Source organism: Cyprinus carpio, chromosome B2 (assembly GCF_018340385.1).
Source record: "Cyprinus carpio isolate SPL01 chromosome B2, ASM1834038v1, whole genome shotgun sequence".
Taxonomy (NCBI): Eukaryota; Metazoa; Chordata; class Actinopteri; order Cypriniformes; family Cyprinidae; genus Cyprinus; species Cyprinus carpio.
In genome coordinates, this window is record NC_056598.1 from 9303915 (window position 1) to 9326931 (window position 23017).

A 23017-nucleotide genomic window follows, 5' to 3' on the forward strand; every position below is an offset into this window, starting at 1 on the left:
ATGGCCCCTCCTTTATCCGCACTTTGATTAACCACAGTTTTTATCTTTTACGAGAAGGGCTTCACCAATTAATTCTTTGCCCACTGTTGATTATGCAAAAGTTTGACCTGGTCTTTGTGATTGTTCGAATACGATTCACACCTCATGTTCGACAAGTTAAAATATGTGTCCAGAGAAGAAATTCCTACCAGTTGATGGGGAGGAACTAATGTAGATATGTATTAAATATTTAACGCAATTAACGCAAGAGGTGGAGGCTTGAGTTGACAGACCGAAGAAAAATGAGGGGGTATGTTACAACCAACACTGTCAAAAGCTGTGGGCTTAATCGATGTACACTTATTCTTGTTTGAATGAAGAGTGCTGTTATTCAGTTGAAGATGCTATGACGCTGAGAAACGCGAGACGGAGCGTGATCAACGATGGCACGATCGCATCGTCAAATGGCGAAGTGTGATCTGACGCGGACGCACTATCACCAGTGCAAAGAGCAACCCCAACAGCCCCCCCCCGCCCCGACCTGGGGGTGAAATGGTGCACGCTTGAGCTGTATCCATTCATACAAACTTGCGAAATAAACTACGTGCAGTGCAATGTCGTGGGGGTGCATAAGTCATGGATAGTTACCCAAAAAGCGCGCTTAAAGCTGCCTTAACACTATGCATGAATTTAATATATTTTATATGAGTCATAAAAAAGTTTATTTTTTTTTTTAGTGTTTTTTAGCCTAAATAAGACAGTTAAATACATGTCTACGGATACATGAAGTGTGTATGCTACACTGGATCACGGCCACGACATGACATGTAAAATCCCCGACAGGTAAACTGGCCTCGTCCTGTTTATGAGGTAGTTGACACAGAGTTCACATGTCCTGTGTGGACACGTAGCACGAGACTAAACCTGTTCGCGACTGGCAGTGACGCGGCGTCGCGGTCCGGTGTGAACGACGCGGTTCACTGTTCCGCTGCCAAAGCAAGCGGCACATTACACTCACTGCGTCTGTCTGGCGCTCTCTTTTTAAATAGGAATCCGTTGCAACATTTCTTGTTAACAAAATTCAATTATCACTGTCTCATTTGTATTTGGCCAGTTTGAGGGGAGAAAGCCTCACACCAAACCTGACCAGCAAAGGCACTTTGCAATTATGGGAACTTGTACAAACCGGTACGGATGGGTGACATGAATGGAGATGGCTCTCAGATCGGCAATGTAGTATTTGGTTTCCAACACAAAAAATTAATTTGCTGAATTTATAAACTGTGTATTTTTTCTGTGCTCAAGCCTGCCAATCTAAAGGAAGCGCTGTGTATGGCATTTGAAGTTTTTTGTTTATTACCATAGACTTATAGTCTAAATAAACCGACCACCGCATACTGTTATTACACTTGTTTACAAAACCCCGTGTATTATGCTTGTTATAGAGTCGCGTGACGACACATGCACTACGCCAGTGGCAGTAGACAACGGCGGTGGGTAAGCATTTTATTCTGGCGACAAATCACAGCTCTAAACTCGCTCTACTTTCTGTTTCAAACAGTCATTTAGATATTTATATTCACTTTATTCTTTTACCAATAACCAAATAGAAATCATACCAAAGACTTAAGTTATTTTATTTTTATTTTAATTTAGCCTAAAACATGGCCTATCTATATATGGACTGATTCGATATTGTGTCTGGTATTAACTTAACAGGTTCCATTAACATTATTAGTTAAGTAAGGGATAATGTACATCCAAGCCAGTTGTTATCTCAGAAATAAACCCGACAGGGAGATCAGGACCCAGATGTAGGCGGGTTACAATACAAGTCTTCCATTGTAACATCGCGGTGGTTAAGTGTTTTCAGTCACAAAGATGGCGTAGACAGTCAAAGATATGGCATGGGTGACTCGTTAAGCATATAAGTAGTACCGGTCCAGGTTCGCTCCTAGTACCTGGATGAGTAGTGTGTTATTCAATTTGGCGGTTGTTATCTGGGAGTAACACACATACAGCTGGATGCGTGATTGACCAATCAGAATCAGTATTCCATAGAGCCGTGTAATAACATAAAATAACAGCATTTATTAATCCTTGGTTGTGTGAAATTTCAACTTTTAATAAAACATTACTAAAATCAGAAGTGTGTTTGAACTAACATAAATAGTTGCATTTTTATTAACCACATTAAAAATAATATTCACTCTACAACAATTAGCAATTGCTCAATTGTTATTTACTTTCGCTGCTTTAACTAAATTTAACTAATGGCACTTTATTGGTAAAGTAGTTTCCTGTTGTTCATTTCGTTCATTTGAACATTGTAATCGTCTTGCACTCTAATCCCGGGAAAACACTGGGTTTACTTTCGATTTTTGTTGTGTATAATATATGTAAGTATTTAAAGTTTTTTAGGTTTTAATAAATATTCTTTAATAATTAAAGTGGATTTAAAAACCTGTTAGGACAACAACACTTTTTTTTTTTTTTTACTCATATTTTGCCATAAAACTGTATACTACTGATTTAAAAGCTTTGCACTTTTGTGGAAAACTTGATACTCGTCACATACCTAAGGAACCATTACAATTTAATAGGACTATAAATAACATAATGTAGCCTATTAAATAGAGTTCTGAAGCAAAATGATTTAAAAACTTTGCTGTACTTTCTGTTATTCTGATATAAATAAAATAATTGTTTGTAAATGTCTCCTTGTATCCCCTTAATTGAGCTTAAAACACGTAATTTAAAACAAAAAATTTGCCCTTCGCCGCCCCTAAATTTTTTTTAGGGCCTCCTACTTGTTTTCACTTCACTAGCACACGCGGGGGGCTGTTCCTTGGGCTGGGAAAGGTAATCGTCAAAAGCCCTAAGGTAATCTAAAGTATGGTAATGCCGCAGACAGAACTAACGGGCACGAATATGTGACTTTATTAAGTACATAGAAAACAGCCAATTATTCTAATATATAAGCCATAGCCATAATTTAAACAAGTTGTCTGTTTATTGTGGTGTTAATGGTTGATGGTGGTGTTGTTGGAATTGGTTCTAAACAAGTCCTGGTTAACCGCATATTATCTGCACTATTTTTATTCCATTTTTTATCATTTATTTGTTCTAGTTATTGGTCTTTAATTATATGACAACTTTTTTGCTGTTTACGCTTTAAGTCACAGCAACCAGTCTCCGCAGACCATCTGTGAACAGATTATCTGATGACGGGATTGTAACAGGTGCATCATTCACCCCAAAAATGAGATTTCTGGGCAGGGTACTAACCTTCATGCATTAATTCAAAACCTGGCTCTTGTGAAAAAACTTTCTTTTTGTGGCCACATTTAAAATACCTGACGGCGAAAAAAACACCATGAGACATTTCTCAAAATGTCAAAGTCCTTTTGAAAACGACCAGCTGTAAACACTGGCCAAAAGCGTTACTGTGTTATTTCTTTTGCACCTTCTCTGCTTCGATCTACAATCAGCCCGTTTGTTGTTGCCACTAGCTGAATTGTAAGTACAACCCCCCAAGAGATCTGAGATGCTTTTTCACGTAGAGTCTTGTTCAAAATCCAGATTGTTGTAAAAAAATCACACAACAAAACAGGGTTGACATTTCGTTTGGTTGTGTGTTAGATGAGCTTTGAAACCTGGATTGCAGGGAAGAAATTAATACGCCGTTACTCAGCAAAAGCCTCGAAATAGAAAATGTGCACAGATGTCTGGTTTGACGTACCGGTTCTCCATTGGAACCCGGAATGAGATTCTTGCTGTTCCATCAGTCCTGTCTGCAGATAGAATGCCAGTGGTGCTCTGCCATTGTACCATTTTATAGCTCTTGCCATTTCTAGTCTGGTTCCTCCTTCCTTGGGTTTGCCACGGTTTCCATTTGCTTCTCATCTCTTTGATTTGCAGAATCTGCATTTTCCTGTAGATTTCACAGAGGATGTTCTGCTCCCGGTGTGGGCCATGGCTTCAGCCATTTCCTCATTCACAATTTGAATTCTTGAGGAACCTGTTACCAGCCTCTCCCTCGTTATCAAATGCTGACATGAGACGCCGTGCTGGCGATGCAGAGAGCTACGAAAAGGGTGGGTCCACTCCTATTCCTCAAAGACGTTATTTCTCTGGTGTGTACAGTGATCCTGTGCAAGACTTCCTTCTTTTGTGCTGTGTCGCTGCTGCTTGTTTTTGATCAATATCTAGGGGGGAAGCGAAAAAAATGAGCTGCTGGGGGAAGGTGAGGTGAAAATCGTGGCGCAGCTGAATCACGCACACTGCTCCTGCCGACAATCCTCAATAAACCCACAACACGGCGCACGCACGCACAGCACGCCACACCACACCCCTCCATCCATGTGACCCCTTTGAGCTAGAACGCCCCCTCGCCTCCTATGACCAGTTAAAGACACCCCAGTGGAACATTATGCAGCTTTGACACACTTTGAGCAAGACCTAAGATCCATTAACCGATTCTTGGTAATGTTTGGTAACCAGGGGTTTTTTTTGTTTTTTATATTTGCAACACTGGCTTTTTTTTTTTTTTTTGGCAGCCCACAGTCGTTTGCAGGATCTGAGTTTTTTTTTTTTTTTATGTTTTTTGCCTTCTTCCTTTCAAACATCTGCTGTGCATGGCAATGTTTGAATTCTCAACAGTTAAAAGTTTGACAGAGAAAAGTTCAGTGGTGATTATTGCTTTTTAATTGTAACCTTTAAATGGCATACCTGGGTCAAAAACTACAGTAAACACTTTAGTTTAGGGGACCAATTGTCACTATTAACTAGTTACTTATTAGCATACAGTTTACCTAGCATATTGGTTGTTCTATTAGTATTTTATAAAGCGAACATATTAATGCCTTTATTCTGTATATTTTAGGACCCCTAAAATCCAGAAAAATTTTTGAGGTATAAGTCAATAGGTTAATGGGGAGATTGGTTCCCAAACTAACAGGTAACTCTAAAAATTACATTTAGATAAGCATTATTGTGTTAATTTTTTATGGAAAGCAAGTTATTGCGTCAAATAACTTTGCATTAGGTTCTGTTTGGTGGACCTTGGTGGTGTTGGCGGAATTTAATTAATGCTGTCGATCGTCCTAAACCTTAATAACATGGAAACAAGGGTTTTGTTGTAGTTTGTTTATTTTTTGATTTGTTTATACAGATACAGCGTTATTAATGGGGAAATTCACAGCTAACCGGGAGTGGGCAATCCGGTGGGGTGCGAGGTATATGGCCATGTCTGGTGATTGGGGTTAGTTCACAACTTAAAATTGAGTGAACCGGTCTGTCTGATGAAAGGGAACCACCAAAGAAGGGAGGCAGAAAGAAGAAGAGAATTGGAAAATTAGAAAATCAAGAAGAATGAATTTTGAAAAAGCGTGACTGCGCCAGAGATTTTTGACGTGCACAGCTTGAAGCACTTTCGAAGATATATAGAAGCAATAACATTGCTCTGATTTACTCACAAACCAAGAGTTGTATTGTGGGTTTAACTTGGTCTGATAGATTATTATTTATTATTTGCTATCGATGATTTTAAAAATTGAAATTGATCATTCCCAAGTGGAAATCAGCTTTTTCCTTATCAGCTGTTTTAAGAAGATGCATTAATATCGTGATTTATAATTTGGAAAGAAGCACTAACACACCCACAACAAATTTCAGAACACGAAAGAGCCGTGTTGGTGTCTTGTTAAAAATTCAAAGCAATTGATGTTGTGCTACAAACAAAACAACCACAGGCTCTGCACCCCTCTTTACATTTAAATTCTACTGCAGAACCCTCCAGAAGCTTGCATTTCTTCTGCAAGTGAGTGCTCTGACGGTCCATTTCGTGTCATCCCAAAAAAAGGAACACACAATAATCCTTTTACTGATCTTTACCATTTAAATGTTCAGTACTGGTGGACACATGGACAGCCCCAACGTTATCCGAGGAAGGTGTGTGGTAGAGAAGCTTGAGTCCTTAGCCTCTTTAGCCACTTGCACTCGATTTTCTATTATATTTTTTTTTTTTTTTATTATTTTTTATTTTTTTTTTTTTTTTTTTTTACTTTGAATTCTAATTATCATTATTACATTATTATTAATAATAAAAAAGTTTGCTACATGTACTGTGTTAGAACGACAGACGACGTGTCACACTTACATTTAGTGTATTTTTTATTTATGTGTCTTCATTTGTAAGTGCTTTGGATTAGAAGCATTCTGCAATGATTTACAAGGTTGCCATACCAGTCGTTGGGCGGTGTAATGAGGTCAAATTGTATAACCACGGGAAATTAACATTAATTATAATTCACTTCTTGCGGTAGTAGCACGAAGTAAGAGTTAAGCAGCCTATCTTACACTAATATATTGGTAATTGACACTACTTTACTAGACTTAGCAGAACGCTGGCTTTCCTCCGCTTACACAAGCCTGTTTGTTTGCTGTACTGTGTGTAACGTTCTGGGCCGGCCTTTCCTGATGACGATTATATCTTAAGCGTGTAAGAACGTTATCTACTGACTAATTTTACGATTGTTCGTTATTGTTGCAAGGTGCGCTTCCCAACAATGACGCGTGAAGCAATCGCACTTAGTGCTGGTGATTTAAGTGCTACTTAGCGACTAGTCGCTTTATGCGTTAGTCAATCGTGCTGTGTTGAACCCGTCCACCTTATTAGAATGGCTCTCCTTAATTGTAGTAAATGATAGTTTATTGACTTTAACCTAATGCTCTGCGTTCAAGACAGACAACTTAGGGGATATAATAACTATAATACAATACAAATATTATGGGCCCTTATAATACCCCGGGCGCAATGCCGATGCTTGTTATTTAAAGAGTTGTGTTAGTGAATAGGCGGGTCCACAAACCCGACGCGTACACGATGCTTATTGAACACTGAGGCGCTGCAAAGCAGCACACAAACATGCCCAGATATTACAAAATTAATGGATTACGAAAATGCATAAAGAATTTTTTGTAGGGCTTGAATTAATATTTTTATAAAAATGGCCTTTCCTAGCATGTCATAATGGATAGTCCAATCGCCATGGTATCAGAATTAGGCTATCTATTTTGCTCGCTTTTACGAAGCAGCTCCGTTTCATCTTGGAGGCAGCGTTCTGTCTTAAGCGCTTTTGCCAAATTCCACCATCGTAAAATAGCAAATCCGTGTCATAGGTCAGACCATCGCACGAGATGCAACTGGCTCTTAAAGGGAATGGGGAAGATGAGACTCTGATTGGTTTGTTGAACGCGTTATGCCCCAAAAAAACACCCATTACTTTCGTTAAGAGAACCGAGGCAGAACCGTTTGATTTTATAGTCCAGCCATGCGGGGAGCGCACCAACCAGGTTTTCGTCGTTTGTTTTTAAAATAGCAAAAGTGGATTTGGACATGCACTGGGAGTGCACCTGCGCCGTGAGCTTAAACTGTAGCGTTTAGAAGTCGTTTTTAAAATAGGACCCCTATATTATAGTCGTATGAATATGTGTAACTTGAACATAATGAATATATAATGTACTTTTTATATAAAACAAGGTCTAGAAGGATTTTTTGAATTTAGGCCCTCCGTGGGGGCTCGTTGAGAGAAATTATTTCAGGAGTCTAATTACATGCATAGCTGTGTTTTTCGTGGCACTGCACGCAAAGTCATTGACATATTTACATGCATTAAAATAAGGCTATTTTAAGAAAAAAAATGAATTACTTTATAAATTAACCGTTGTCTTTATTAGGCATTTTAAATAATTAGACATGCTATAAAGCAACAGAAATTTGGTAACAATAAAACATGGTTGAAAAACAAAAATAAAACATAGTGTTTCATAGGGCACCTAAACATAATTTTTGTTAAACTTTTTAGTTGTTGTGGAAATGAAATATGAGTGTTATGAGTTGGAAATTAATTAGACATGTCTTTTTGATTAATCACAATTAAATTGAACCATTAAAAAATGGAATCCAGAAAAAAAATTAAAGCGGAAAAAAAAAAAAACAAGAAAAAAAAAAACAAAAAACGCGAGATTTGGGAAAAAATAAAACTGATTTCATAGGGCCCTAAATTTGGGAAAAAATAAAACTGATTTCATAGGGGTTACTTTTCAAATGCAGTAACTTAGTAAAAGTAATCTCATTACACGATTTACGAGAAGTAACTAGTAACTAATTACATTTTTTGAGTAACTACCCCAACACTGGTGCAATAAGAATGGGAAAACTGTATTTACCTAGGCATATTGAATAACAAAAGTTTTGGCCACATGGTGGCCTTGACATACCGTGAGCCTCAAACGCCATTGTTTCCTCGCTTATGTAAATCTCATGTGCGTGCAAAAGACCACTTAAAAAAGAGGCAAATCACCTTATAGCACCGACTGAGACATTACAGTCGGGATGCATTGTTTATGCCCCCAATTTGCATAACCTATACCAGCCCATGTTCTAGGCCAGCCGGACCTTGCACAGCTGAATCATCGACGCAGTGTTTGCCGAATATTGCTATTAAAACAAAGAAAAAAACGATAAATAAGCAAAAATAAGCCAGAAATTATTTCTAATCTTTTTTGCGGTTAAGATAAGATAAAGAATAATGCTTATGTTAAACTGCATGCGTCCTACTTTGTATTACAACTTTCTTGAAGTATCACAAAAAGTGAAGAGACAAGTCCAAAAGCGCTCTGAGCACTACTTTATGGGTTACAATCATCATCCAGGGTGAATGCTGCCCACTGGTGGTGGATGAGGAGATACCTCCTGACAATGTAAGGGAGCTTTGAGTGCTTAAAGGTACCAATTAAAAAAAGTACCCTGATTTTTACATTTTTGTTCTAGTTTTCTAAATAATAATAATAATTCCCTTACATTTAAATAGCGCTTTGCTGGGCACTCTAAGCGCTTCACGTGAGAAGGGGGAATCTCCTCATCCACCACCAGTGTGTAGCATCCACTCTGGCGATTAGGTTTGCCGCTATTGTGCCAGAACGCCACCACACACCAGCTTTGGCTTCGTGGAGAGAGTGAGACAGAGCGACAGCCACGTCAGTGTGGGGATGGTTAGAAGGCCATGATGGTCAGAGGTCAATGGCTTAATTTATCAGGGGTGCCGCAGGTCACACCCCTACTCTTTCTCGGCTGACATCCTGCATTTTTAATGCACTGGCTAGAGAGTCAGGACCTTGGTTTAACGTCTCATTTGAACGATGGTGCTTGTTGTCAGTATAGTGTCCCCATCACTACACTGGGCCATTAGGACCCACACAGACCACAGGGTGAGCACCCCCTGCTGGCCTCACTAACACCTCTTCCAGCAGCAACCTAGTTTTCCCAGGAGGTCTCCCATCCAGCTCAACCCTGCTAAGCTACAGTAGGCAACCAGTCTTGGGCTGCAGGGTGATATGGCTGCATGATATGCTAAGCAGACAAGGGGCACAAAATATATTTGTTCTCAACGTATTCTCAGCCTTGAGCTTAATCACTGGTGAGTAAAATCTCACTGTATACTAGCCAGAGACTAATGTCTAATGGGGAATTTAGTGATTTTACTCATGTTTAGGGTTGGAATTGAAGCTGCAAAACTTACTAATGTACTTGACATCAAAACGCAAATAACATGTTTACCGATATGTAACTACTGAGGTATATAATGCTGTAATATGCAGGTGACCAGCACGATCCTACACAATTTGCTTGTGTGAATTTGCTTGCTTCTCTTTTAACTGTGAGATGTTTCTTCATGGTAGCAACCATGTAGTCTTCATCTTCATTTCCAACAAAATAATAAGAACTGACAAGGAAATTAAAGTGAGGCTACGATTCAGGTGCCTTTAATATTCCACACGCAACCCAAGTATGACTGCACACTCAAAAATGCTTAGAGTAGCTTTGAGAGTGTATGGTTGTTCACTAGCAAGCTCCCTTTCCAACGATTAGCAGTTAGCATCACATAGATTGCCTTACGTGCCGAGTGAGTGAAGAAATCAACCTTCTTATATACGGTAGAGCCAATCTAGTCCAATTGAATGTATTGAATCATTCAGCTTAGGATTTGTTCTTTCTCTCATGATCTTTGAGGAAGTTGATTCATGTAGTGGTTTCTAACGCGTAGCTTGGGAAATCCATTTGTTTCTGTTGAGTCAACCTTGTTTGGTGATGAAGAAATAAGATTTCACCATTCCAGTGTGTTTTTGGTGGTTGTTGGTGTTTTTTTTTTCATCAGTATGTCTATTCAAGTTGTGGGAGAGATAGATTTATCAACTTGTTGAATAGGTAAACCCACATGGCAAACAAATTACATGTGACTTTACCTTTTAGCAAATGCCCCACCCAATAAACAGTCCAATATCTTGAAAGGATTATAATTCAAGGGAGTAAAATAACCAGGAAGAAACAGATAAGTTTGGTCCAGTAATATGCAGATGGCGTGGGAATATACAAAGTTCATCCATCAGCAAAGTTAGTTGTTTCCACCACTGTGACAAGAAGGAAGAGCATCAAAATTGATTATTTGGATTTGAAAAACTATTGAAAACTTGATTTTTCAAATGAATGATTGGCCTGTGAACCAGTTGTTTCTTTCTTTCTCTGTAGGAAGGTGCATCTGTTGTGAAAAGCCACCAGCAATGCAGCTCGTTCCCAGACCAGAAGTATTGCAGTTATCTTAATATGATTTTAGATTCTGGTTCCTAAGAAACTTTTCTTTTGGATTCTTAATTTTTAAGGCCCTGAATGGTTGATATTGAGATCCCAGTGCAGCTATATGTCCAAATTGTTGTATCCTTCCGTAATATTGCAAATGTGACTTTATTATTATTATTCCCATATATTTTTATGAAGGATTCTACAGCACTTTTCAGGTTTTTTTCTCCGAAGCTTGCATGCCTATATCTCAAGAAGTATTAAAGATATCTTAATGCCCTTTTAGATATTGGGTCTTAACAAACTTTCCTTTTGACATCTTCATTTGTAAGGCCCTATATGGTTTAGTTCAGAGACATAGGGATCTCAATATGGCTCCAGGGGTAAATCGTTAAAATTTGTACACATTTTCAATGTTCAAAAACCAAATGTGGGCTACTTTGCATAAATATACTTACTTTCTTTTAAAGAGGAATATCTGTAGAATAAACACTGTGAAATAGAGAAGTATCTTGTTTTTTTATTCTGTCGCACAACTGGAAAGAAAATTTCAAAAGAAAAGGTTTATTAGAACTAGAATCTAAAGTAATATTTTTAATATCTATCATACTTCTTGAGTTATAGGCACGGAAACTTTGGGAAAAATTATATTATATTTTAACATCATCAAGTAAGTAACTTTAACGAATGTTACAGTATTCACTGTAGTTGTCCGCTAGTAAAAACATAGTTTTTTCAGTCATTATCCGTGTATGCCATTGTTTTGCGTTTTCTACTGTTCAGTGGATCAGGGCTGGCTGGCTGGTGTGACTGAGTGAGTAAATGAGGCAAGGGTGTAGAGTTACATTCAAGCTATTTTAGGCATGATTTCACAAGAAAAAAACATTTAAATATGTCATTTGAGGATCAAAGATGATTTTTAAGGATAAATATTTGACTACAGGGGACTTTAAGCTTTTGAGTTACAGGCATGCAAACTTTGGGGAAAAAAAAAAAAAAAAACTTAAAGTGCCCATTTCCCCATTTTGGATTGGCACATAATGCAATAAAGATTTTACAAATTTTACTAAGAGACCTACCAATCTCTGTGTAAAAACAGCCCAAAATTATAGTGCTGCCATCTTTGTGAAGTCATTTTTACTCCTGTAATTTAGCTCTGAATCTCAGAGTGAAGGTACTTTTGACCCTCCTCTACAAAGCGGTGTATTACTACTTAAATATCCAACCATGACATTTAATATTTTTGGCTTTCATTTTCTTTTTACATATTTAACTTTCTTCATAAGAAATATTAGCAAAATCAAAATGTGAGCGGGGACCTCTGTTTGCACTGCAGAGTTTAGGCGCCAACCCTGATCAAACTCACCTACCTGTGATTTTCTAATGATCCTGAAGACACTGACGTCTGTAAGTGTGTTTGATTAGAAGAGAGCTAAATTCTGCAGGAAAGTGTAGATCTGTATGGGCCAGATTTGAGGATCCCTGCCATATGTATTTCCAGCCAAGGAGGTAATTCAAAATGCTTAGAAGATAATGCCAACCATATCAGTGGTCCAACAATGATGGACATACGCACTGAAAAAAAAATTATACAAATTTTTTCAAGGTAAGTGGTTACAAACAATTTATTTTAGCTACATTTAAAGGTGAAACAGGTGATTGTCTTCAGAAATATTTTTTGTTATGCTGGTTGAAAGTCTCTTCACATCCCGATAGCATTACTAAGTTAAGTGGTCTAAATGTATTTATCTGTATTTCTCTATATATTCCTGTGAAAGCATGAGGACCAAGAAATGTTCACAATCAAAACGCTGCCTGAATGCAGGCAAACATCAACAACCTGATCTTCCTTCCTGGCATCAGGTGCTCACTAACTGTACTATGCTTTCACGGGTGAATGACACATGATGTATTGTAGTAATGTTGTCTCTGGTCATCTGATCTATGTACGTTCAGGGGCTTGACTTTGACCTGACTTCCAGTAGGGGAGGGGCGGACGCTCGGCCAGCAAAGCTAGCTTTCCAAGATCTCCTACTGCACCTTTATCAATAAAGAAAAAAATGTTAAAAAGTTAGCTGAAAATTATACTAAATTTTTAAATTAATTTATTATAGCTACATTTAAAAAAATGATCTTATATATATATTTTTTTTTTTAGAAATAAATTAATCAATTTTTTTTTTTCCAGGTAGCCGGTAGTGCTTATCTTAATGATCAGTGAGTTGTTGTTTAACTGAAACTCAAATAGCATAAAACCTGTTTAAAGAGATCATCATTCCATTTGTTGGACATTAGTGGCACTTCGGAAATCATACACCTCACTCTTCACCTCCTCTTCTTGAGTACTTAAGATCAAGAATGTCTATAAAGAATTATCTGAACTTTCATCTAATCAAGCCATCTAAAGCATCTTACGCACTGACACAAACCAGTGCTGTGCGTACCTGCAGTATGACATGTGAGAATGAGGAAATTTCGACACTCTCTCATTTTAACAAACAATCAATGCCTTTTTAAGTTTGAGGATGGCATCCTAAAGTACGTACTGTCCTGCATCTGCATCATTTTAGACACCGCCAGAGTGAACAAGTAAACATGTTCATCTAATGGACTCACAGATGTTCATAGTAGAAGCATGTGCATAAATTATTTATAATGCCGTTTTTTTTTTTTTTTTTTTCTGCCAGATTAACAATGTGTCCATATTTGGTTTGTTTGTTTCGTTCTTGTTCTTAGTCTCAGCAAGACCCCGCCTCAACCAAAAAGAAAAAGTATGTCTTTAACAACATGGATGAGAAATGGAAAATAGTCTGTTTTGAACTATAATTGGTCTTTATCAATTTATATGGTTTTATTCCAATATATAGTGTAAAAAAAAAAATCTTTCTCTAGAATGTATACACACACACACTAAATATGTATTTAGTTGACTAGATCATCTTGTGTCGAGTACAAGCTTTTTTGTGTGTGTGAGTGAATTATTTTTAAAAACCTACATTTCAGTGTCTTATTTTTAAAATGCATTTATTATGCATTTCTCATTGTGCAGGATCACTGCAGTTAGCTGAGTTATTTTTAACAATAACAACACAAAATTGCCTTTCCAGGTTCTAGAACTCCTATTATCATCATCCCTGCAGCTACAACGTCTTTAATCACAATGCTTAACGCCAAGGATCTCTTACAGGACCTCAAGTAAGTGTTGATTAGATGATTCATAGGAAAGTTATGACTAAATTCAGTCGGCTGTTAAATTTAAGTTAAAACTTTTATCAAAAAACAAACGTCCTTCATTCCTGTCAGAGTATTACAGGTGTTTTTAGTCCAAACTGACATGAAGCCATTCTTAGAAGAGCATAAAGCGACAGGTCACCATGTAAAGTTAACCAAATCTGACAAGTCAAACCAGTTGTTTCTTCGGCGCCCGGTTTTGCTAAAAAAGTTATCTAATCTAGCTGGCTTTATGGGAATATGTTCAGTCATCTTCCTCTTCCAGAAACAGGAACTGTTTCAGAACTATTAAGAAATGAGGCATTCGAATGAGAGAAATATGCTTGGACTGATAAAATGGTGATCAATGTCAGCACATACATTGTATTACTGCCTTCTTTATTCTTGGCACCAAAAACGTTTTAAACATTTAAAAAACAATGGCAGAATTTGCCATTTATTGTTATTGTTTATTGGTGAGTTAACCAAATGATTAATCAACTAATCAGAAGAAAAATAATATATTTATTGAGTACATTTTTGTTCATAAAATGGGTTTTAGACTTCAGAAATCGTAAGAGTTTTGTCATGTGACACTATTGAACCCCACAGTATGTACATGTAAAAGTTGCAATTGCACCGATTTCTGTAATAAACTGAAAGTATACACAATAACTAAGTTTGTATATGTATTAGTGGTTGACCGATATTGTTTTTTGACAGCTGATGCCGATTTCTGTAATTTTTTCACAAAATAAATATTTAATAAAAATATAATTAGAAAGGAAGTAAGCACTGCTTTAACGGACACTCGTATTCTGGGAAGTTTGTGTGCATTGGGAATCATATTTTTCAAATAAAGCCACTCATGTAACACTCATTTTACATACAGCACACATTGAAAATGACATGAATATGACAGTGGACAAATGCATAAAGTGCAGCATAATTTGAAATCACGAATTTATAGTTTAAAGCATTTAATTAACACGGACCGACCGTCACACAGAGTACACGTGATCATGCTGGATAAAACTGCACACTTCACAAGTTTTCAAAGATTTGTTTAAATGATATAAATGTGTATTTGCTTAATGCTGACAGCAAACGGAGAGTATTATACTGTTTGCCTTTATGACTTATACCTATAACCAGCAAGGTGTATAATAATTGCTGTTGTATTATACATTTACATTCACTTGTTAACCGTTCTATCTTGATTATATATTGAACCAGACTTGCTATCCACTCCGTTACCAACGGACAGCGATACAAGAGGGAAAAGGTGAGCTGTATTGATTTTGTCAGGCGCTGCCTTTGTCAGCGCCGTCAAAATAAGAGTCCTGCCTCAAACACATCGGCCAAGCAGAAAATATATATATCGCCAAGGTGGCGATATATCGGTCCACCACTAAATTGCACCATCATTGTGATTTGTGTGGAATGTGAAGGATTCTGTTTACCAAGTTGAAAATCTGCAGGAAGCAGAATGAACAAAGCTTTCATGGGCAAGAAAGATCTCTGGGTCTGTGAAGATTTGCATTGAATGAAAGGAGAACCCCATTGTTTAAGTCAAAAAAGCCTGTAGTAGTCCTTGAAGCAATACACTGTCATTCATTTGCACATTGACTTGCCAGGAGCTTGTGATCCGGTGTTTTCCTCTTTCTAAATTTGTACTAAGAATCGTTTATAAATTTAACAAAAGAGAAGCTTTCAGGTCTCCCAGTGGTTTAACATTTAAAAGCAAAGAAATTAAGAGTCATAAATGTTAGTATTGGAAATTCTGCAGTTGTACTGTCTGTGTGTATGTATGTATATGCATGCTTACATACACACACACACACACACACACAAACACACACAACACACACACATATATATAGCTAATATTATGAGAATTCATTTGCAGATAACTCCATTTTATTTGCTTTTTTTGGCAAAGCATATACACCACAGTTAAGTATTTCAGAGTTTAAAAAACAACACTTGTTTACTCCTGTTTGTTGTGTATATAATATAATATTGTATGTGTGTGTGTCCGTAGGCTGGTCTGACCCTGAATACTTAACTGCAAGAGATTGTCTTGTAACTTTTCTCCATCCATTCCAAAGAAAAACTTTCCCTTTAAAAAACAAAATTGGACTTTTTCTTAAATGAATCTGTCTGATTCTAACTTTTTTTGGCTTGGTGACAATGGAAAATGCTTAAAGAAATTTAACAATGTTAAAATTTAATTAATTATTAACAATGACTACTCTGAATATTTTCATATTTTGGCATAATAAAGGAAATGATATCAATGAAAAAATGACAGAGATAGTGACATACATATGATCGTTTTCTGTAAGTTCCTCTGGACTGACATCTCTGGGTAAACGTGTTAAAGTTGGAAGCTGCTCTCAAGGTTCACTCTCAGACATAGGTGAGTTCACATGCCAATTCTGGGAATCATGTAGGTTTTATCCTTGTTAGACAGTGTCTGAAGAGCATTCCACGCTGGCATGCCCTCCATCAAGTATTTTATCCCGCTGCTAAGAATAGGTTTTTGTTGGACGGTGTAAGCTCACCAACAGAGGACACAAAAAGAAGCAGGGCATTAAGAGGGAAAACCGACTGTACCTCGGTTGCTAAGCAGATGACGTAAAGATACGGTTAAACAACTGCATGTGCCACCAACAAGTGTCACAGTACTCTTACAGATCCGTGATCGCAACCAGTCCGGGCTCAACTCGGAAACACAGGACTGGTGGAGCTCAATGCTAGCACAGTGGGCATCATTTTCAGTCAACAGGATGTGCCTGGTTCATTTTTGACTGATTGGTTAATGATAGATCCATCTCCAAGACACAATGAATGATTGAAGTTGAATTCTTTTACCAAACCAAATAAAAAAATATTAATATCATGATAGTTATAATAGTCAATTAAGCCGAGGTTGTTTAAAAGAAAAGGATCAATGCATGAGTTGTAGATCAAAGATTTCTAAATGCATGCCTGGTTGGTTTTTAAAGGGTTAGTTCACCCAAAAATGAAAATTCTGTCATTAATGACTCACCCTCTATGTTGTTGAAAACTCCGTAAGACCTCCGCTGATCTTCGGAACTCACCAGTAATAAAGCTATTTATAGATTTAGTCCGAGGCAGCTATTCTAGTTCCTCCATGTGTAAAATGGTTGTAACGTGATACTGTCCACTTCCAGAAAGGTAATAAAAAACATCTATACGAAAGTCTGTCCATGTGACAATCAGAGGGTCCAGTTAGAATTTTTGTAGTCATCGGAAAGATACATTTTTCTTCAGCATTGTCTTCTCTCTCCAGGGTCTGTTGTGAGCGCGTTCACAACGACTGCAGTTAAGTTATATCCTGTTCGCGACACGAATCACTCGAATGTAACACGCGAGTCTTCTTGAGACCAGTTCACCAAATCGAAAACTCGAAGAGATGCGAACTGGATTCAAGTTCTACATACCAAGTATTATATCCATTGAAATGAAGTTCTTGCTATTAACTATTGTTATACCTGGACGTGTACACTCCCTCTGAGTTCAAACTCAACCAATATCCCGGAGTAATTAGATTTACTCAAGACAGCATACACTGACTGAACTGACTGTAGGAGAGAGAGAACTGAGAATGAGATGCCGTAGAGTCGATGTTTATTTCACACGGATAACCTGAACGGTAAAACATTTGACCTTCGTTCCTCGAGCTCAAGAAAACCGGTTTGCATCGGTTTTCGGATCACCGGTAGTGATGGGAAGTTCTGCTCTTTCTCCGCGAACCGGTTCTTTCTGGACAGTTCGATTCAACAGAACTGGTTGCCGAAAACGGTTTCACCAGTTCTTTTGGCGCTAGACGTAATGACTTCATTGCCGCGATGATTGCCCTGATTCAAGCTTCTCGTCATACCCGCTAGGCCATAACATTAGCACAGAATCAGTTCAGAATCAATCACCAAAAGAACCAGCTCGGTTCAGACGCTGCTTTTGTGTGTCAGTCTGCTTCACGCTGAATCACGATGCGCAGTACCATCAGCTTCTCGTTCTCGACCGGACGCGGTTTCCGACAGAACGGGTTCTGACTCGAGAACGAGTCAATGAGTTTCGCTTCGTTATCTCAGGGGCTCAGTACAAACGTTGCTCATCTTTCAGTTCTCTATCACAGCAGTTCAGTCAGTGTACTGTTTGAGTAAATGAATTAGCTCCGGGATATTGGTTTATTTGAACTCAGAGGAGTGTCAGCCATGTTAAAAAAGTCAACAGCTTAAGTCATTTGTTGTGGATTAATGTTTTATTTATTGTTGGGACACGACGCCAACCGCTTCTAAATAAACCATTCAGTTCAGGAGTTTTGGTGAACTGGTTCAAGAAGATCCGTTATATCGTTATATTAAAAAATGAAGAGACATGTGGACGACCTCTATGCAAACGTACTAATGTGAAATAGATGGATCTGATCCACTGAACAATAGCTATAAGAATTAATTAAGTATGATAGGCCCTATAAGCATAGCATAATTTGCAAAAATCACTGTAAAGAGTACTATGTGTTGTCTCTTTGCAGTTTNACTTATAAAAAAGTTTCAAAAGCTCTATCAGAATTAAATTAATATTTGATGAAAATGTCTGTAAAAAAGAAATCCGCAATCATTGTCAGCTTAGATCTAGAATTCTGTACCAAGCACGAATTGTTTAGCTGTGTTGAAAGAGTTTATTCCCATGTTGTTTTCAAGACGAGATAGACCGACTCACAGTTTCAACGTGGGTCACTACTACCAGCACATCGTGTATCCGAAATCGACTAATCGCCACATGCCACTTTGTTTTGTCAATGCTTATCAGCCAAGCCCCCCCCCAAATAAACTGAAAATAGCAAACCTCAAATTACGATTTTGATAATGCCCTCGGTGATAGCGGGAAAAAACTCGGGCCTAAAAGTCAGTTTGAGTGACATGCCATTTTAGATCGTTATTTGTTAGTGCATGGGTAGGCTCGTAATCACCGACCTTAGTTAAACTTGAGTGAGGCCAAGTTTAGGTTCGATCACGCAGGGGGGTTCCCTTTTTTTTGAAGCACTGGGACGAACCCTTTACACACGGGCGCGATGCGCACTGCCATTTGAGGGGGCCTTGGGTGGTAAACTCACTGGCCTCCTGATAAAAAATCAAGCAGTGGTTTCTGTTGGGGGTACTTTCATTATGTATTTGCCACTAACACTATATATGAGTTTGCGGGAGCGTTTTTTAGTTTGGAGGGTGTTGGTCAGAACTAGTGATTATGATCACTGCTGGTACTCCATGTCCACTTGTAAGACGTATAAAACATCTGTCAAAAATCGCAATTATATTTATGACCCCATAGCGGGGCCTAGAGCTAGAATTCGGGAGTCATCAGACTTGTTTTCATGGTGTTCTCTAGTGCCTTGTCATGATATTTTGACAAGCGGTGGATTAGAAGCTCACCCCCAAACGTTGGTTTGATGCCGGGGGGCTAATTAGGGAAAGGGGATGGAGGGTCTGGGGGTGATCCACCCCAAATCTGAAAATTTACAGGCAGAGGCTGAGGGAGGCCACCCCATCCTCATTACCTCAACATTGCGGAACCGTACATACATACTGATTTGACGTCCATGTACCCTTAGCAGGATCGTGTCAGTGTCAGTCCACCTCCCTCGGCCATGTTCTTTTACTCCGAGGGCGTTTGCTGTCTTGAGGCATAGACAAACTTGATGGGGGGGATATCAGGGTCTTCCAAAGGGGGGGAAAATCAGGAATAGCGTCAGCCCAATATTTTTCTGCAAGTCTATTTACCCATAGGCAAGAAGTGTGTTTCATGTGGTGCTTAAGAACATTTAGTCCGCCTTTCAGACCCCTGAAGTGTGACCGAGCAAACGGAGTGGAACCCACACGTTGGTGAAGTAGGGACGTGTCTTTTGTTTGAACTGAAAGGTTTAAACGCATGTGAAAAACGTCCCATGGGTTTCCCATCCTGCCTTACGTGGGCAAAATTGAGACTTTGGAGGCCTAATGCTCGGAGGAAAAAAAGCCAAATGGACATCTTTTGATCGTTTTGTCGTCCTTTTCATACCCTATCAATTTTAATTCGTCCCTGGTTCGTTAAATACAGTGAGAAGCAATGCACCAATGTAATTTTCAACCCCTAATAGATACCTCGATGGTATATACAGTAGCTCAGTAATCGCCTATTCATCTCCTCTACAGATGCATTGTCAAAGCATCGGTCCCATCTGGGGTTCTGAGATCGCTGGCCGTCCACCGTCAAGATCTTCACCTCCCTTCAGAGACAATTTCAAGATGGACGGACCGATGGCCCCCGATCCTCTCAGCCTTCCTGAAAGCACTTTGGGTAGTTTCAGTATGCTTCACCCTCTGCTGACACCAGTTTGTTTCTGTAGCTCTCTCCTTCCACACCGGTACGATGAAACAGGGTCAGGGCGGGCTCGGTCGTTGCTCCGGTGCAAGGTGAGAGGATTCAAAGTTTGGATGGCTGGGTTTTGGTGGTCCTTGTCATGTTATTCTCAAGTAGCTATTATTTGTTCAATTGTAAAGCAGTTGGTAATCAGGCAGATTGAAAAGGAGGATAATTGATTTTTTTTTTTTTTTTTTTGTAAAAACAAGTGGATGTCAGAGAACCATTGAAAATGGGGACTTGTTGGATATGAATGAACGAGATGCTGTCTAAAAACTCTTGTAATGATAGATTCACTTTGTTCCTGCTTTCTTTTTTGGCTTTCTCTGCCTTCTTTCTATGAGGGGAGAGTATGAATAAGGGTCACTGCAACAAATCACGAATAGTAACAAATGTAAGTCCAGATTAGAAGAAAGGTTTGCAGGATGAGATGTCTTAATGCTTCAAATAACCAGCTGGCATTTTAAATGACCCAGAATTCTTCTGTTATATGAAAATCTGTACTCTCAGATTGTTGATGAGTGGAATGTTAGCTCTGTTAAGTTCTGCTAGTACTCATTAGGAGTTTTGTTCTGTTTTTATCTCAGAAACCCAAGTTGCCTGCGGTTGCATCTAAGAGTACTATTTTTGAAATGGAAAACGCCAGTTGCTTCCATGAACGCTAAATAGCCTGTCCAAGCTTAATCGACACATTGGGTACACATTTGTAATCTTTGTTAGGTTTTTTATATTTTGGGGGCAAGGCGGGGGGGGGGAGTTTGCTATCAAATATAAATGCATTTGAAATGTTGATGAATGTGGATTATTATTAAAAAAATATAAACCGATGGTGATGCATATTTTTTTCTTTTCTTTGTACAGAAGAGCCTTCTTGACAACTTTGTAAGTTTGTCTGTGGTCAAACATGGTCTGTTGTCAGTAGTACGCACAGTGCACAGTATCACATAGGAAAGTCACTTTCAAATTAACCAGCTCTGTTGTTGGTGAACACTGTATTGAAGTGTGTTAATAGATTAATATTAGAATTTTCGGCCAAGAGCTAACATAGTAAATGTGATGGCGCACTCTTTACACCATGTTCTACGTAGGACATGCGAGGCGTTCATAAGCACTGACTTGACAAAAATAGACAGAACTTTGCCTTGATCGAGGTTTGCAAACTGATGGTTTGCAATTCACTGTACATGGCCATAATGATGTGGAAACCTTCTGATCAACAGGTTGGATCTAGGTGACTGCAGTGACCATCTGAATCTGTATACACACAGGGCTCTAGAACTAACTTTTTTGCACTGGTGCTTCTTTTTCTTGAGGTGCACCAGCACAAATTTTCGACCGCATCGCATTTAACACCACAAGGTTTTACAAGTTCACACTTTTTTTAAATCGCTATGTCCATATAAGGCAATATTGACTTGTAAATTATTAACTAACAATTCTGGTCAACATAACTCGTTCTTTATTTGAAAACACAATTCTTACAAGAAGGTAGCTTACTGAAAAAAAGTCGTTTGTGCTTAAGAAGTGCTTCACTGAGCTGGAAATTTAAACTTAAAAACATCTCAAGATAAATGAAATAAAAATAAAATCTAAATTAAGTGATTTTAAAAGCTTCAAACTGAATATCTCATAGCTCAATGTCTTTATGGACTATCCTCCATTGCAAGTCACGTGCCCCACCTTCGTGGATTGGCCAACTCCTGGAGTTTGGCATTTCTTGATCTTTGGACCGTTGGCTAAACCAGCTGGCCACACTCTCTCTAGCATCAAAATCTTCAATGTATCTGCCCCCCCTACACTGATTCTTATCAGATCTTCCACTGCTGTCTGAATGTAGGGATGCTCTAGTTCATCGCGTTGATCTGAACAGCTAAACAGTCCCTAAACCGCTTTATACTACTGTCTCCGCTAAAATAGTTCAGTTTAGTATGTAATAGCAAAGTGATTGTATTTCGTTTGTTTTTTTAATTAAGTTAATTTAGAAAAATGTTTGTAGCATTTTTGGGTTTGTTAAATATAACTTTTAGTTTTTTGTTTGTTTGTTTGTTTGTATTTTTAAAGTATACGAGCCAAAGTCGCAGCAACAAGCATTAGAGATTGAGCCAATGTTTTGAGCAGAGTTGGAGCCTTCTCAAATCATCAGCGACTTCGCTCTAAAACAAAATCTATAGATATAAAACAGTTCAAGCATATAACAATGTTTAGCGTTAGACCCCAGATAAATCTGATCTGCTATATCCAGTAGTTTGTCACGAGGCGGCTTCAGGACATTGGAGCCGCCAAGCGCATGATCACTTGAACCATTACTTTTCAGTGAAGTCACCCTATGCCATAATAATTTTGCTACCATAGAGGTAAGGTGAGTAATACATCATTAAGTAACTGCAAAGAGGTCTTTATTTTTTGTATTTTTATTAACTGTGTGTGCACTCTTTATACAATATCAACAGAAAACGTTGGTGCTTTTATAAAAGGATAAGAAAGCAAACCTGTACGTATGTGTGCTTTCCGCATCTCGTCTTTAACAGGAGTACAAAATTCTTGACGCCTGAACCTCAGTGAAAACATGCCTCACAGAGACATGATAAATATATCTATAGATTAAGCTATTAAATGATTACTTAATGAAATAAAACAATTGAAAACTAAAAACTCTTTAATTATAATCATAATCCGTAGAAAGATGCACTTCTCTAAAGGTGGTCGTCTAATGAGATCTGGCGAGTCAGGATTGGCAACTTCATCCTTGAGACACAGACT

The 23017-nt window shown here is 38.2% G+C and overlaps 1 protein-coding gene across 1 annotated transcript in view; it reads left to right on the forward strand.

Moving 5' to 3' along the window:
- The first annotated feature begins 13492 nt into the window (after positions 1-13492).
- The window catches only part of LOC122136169 (parafibromin-like), a 282439-nt gene continuing 272914 nt past the window's right edge, over positions 13493-23017 (forward strand). Inside the window, exon 1 of the mRNA XM_042717950.1 lies at positions 13493-13813. Within this exon, the coding sequence (XP_042573884.1) occupies positions 13779-13813 (35 nt within the window). The 5' untranslated portion in view covers positions 13493-13778. The remainder of the gene's footprint in view (positions 13814-23017) is intronic.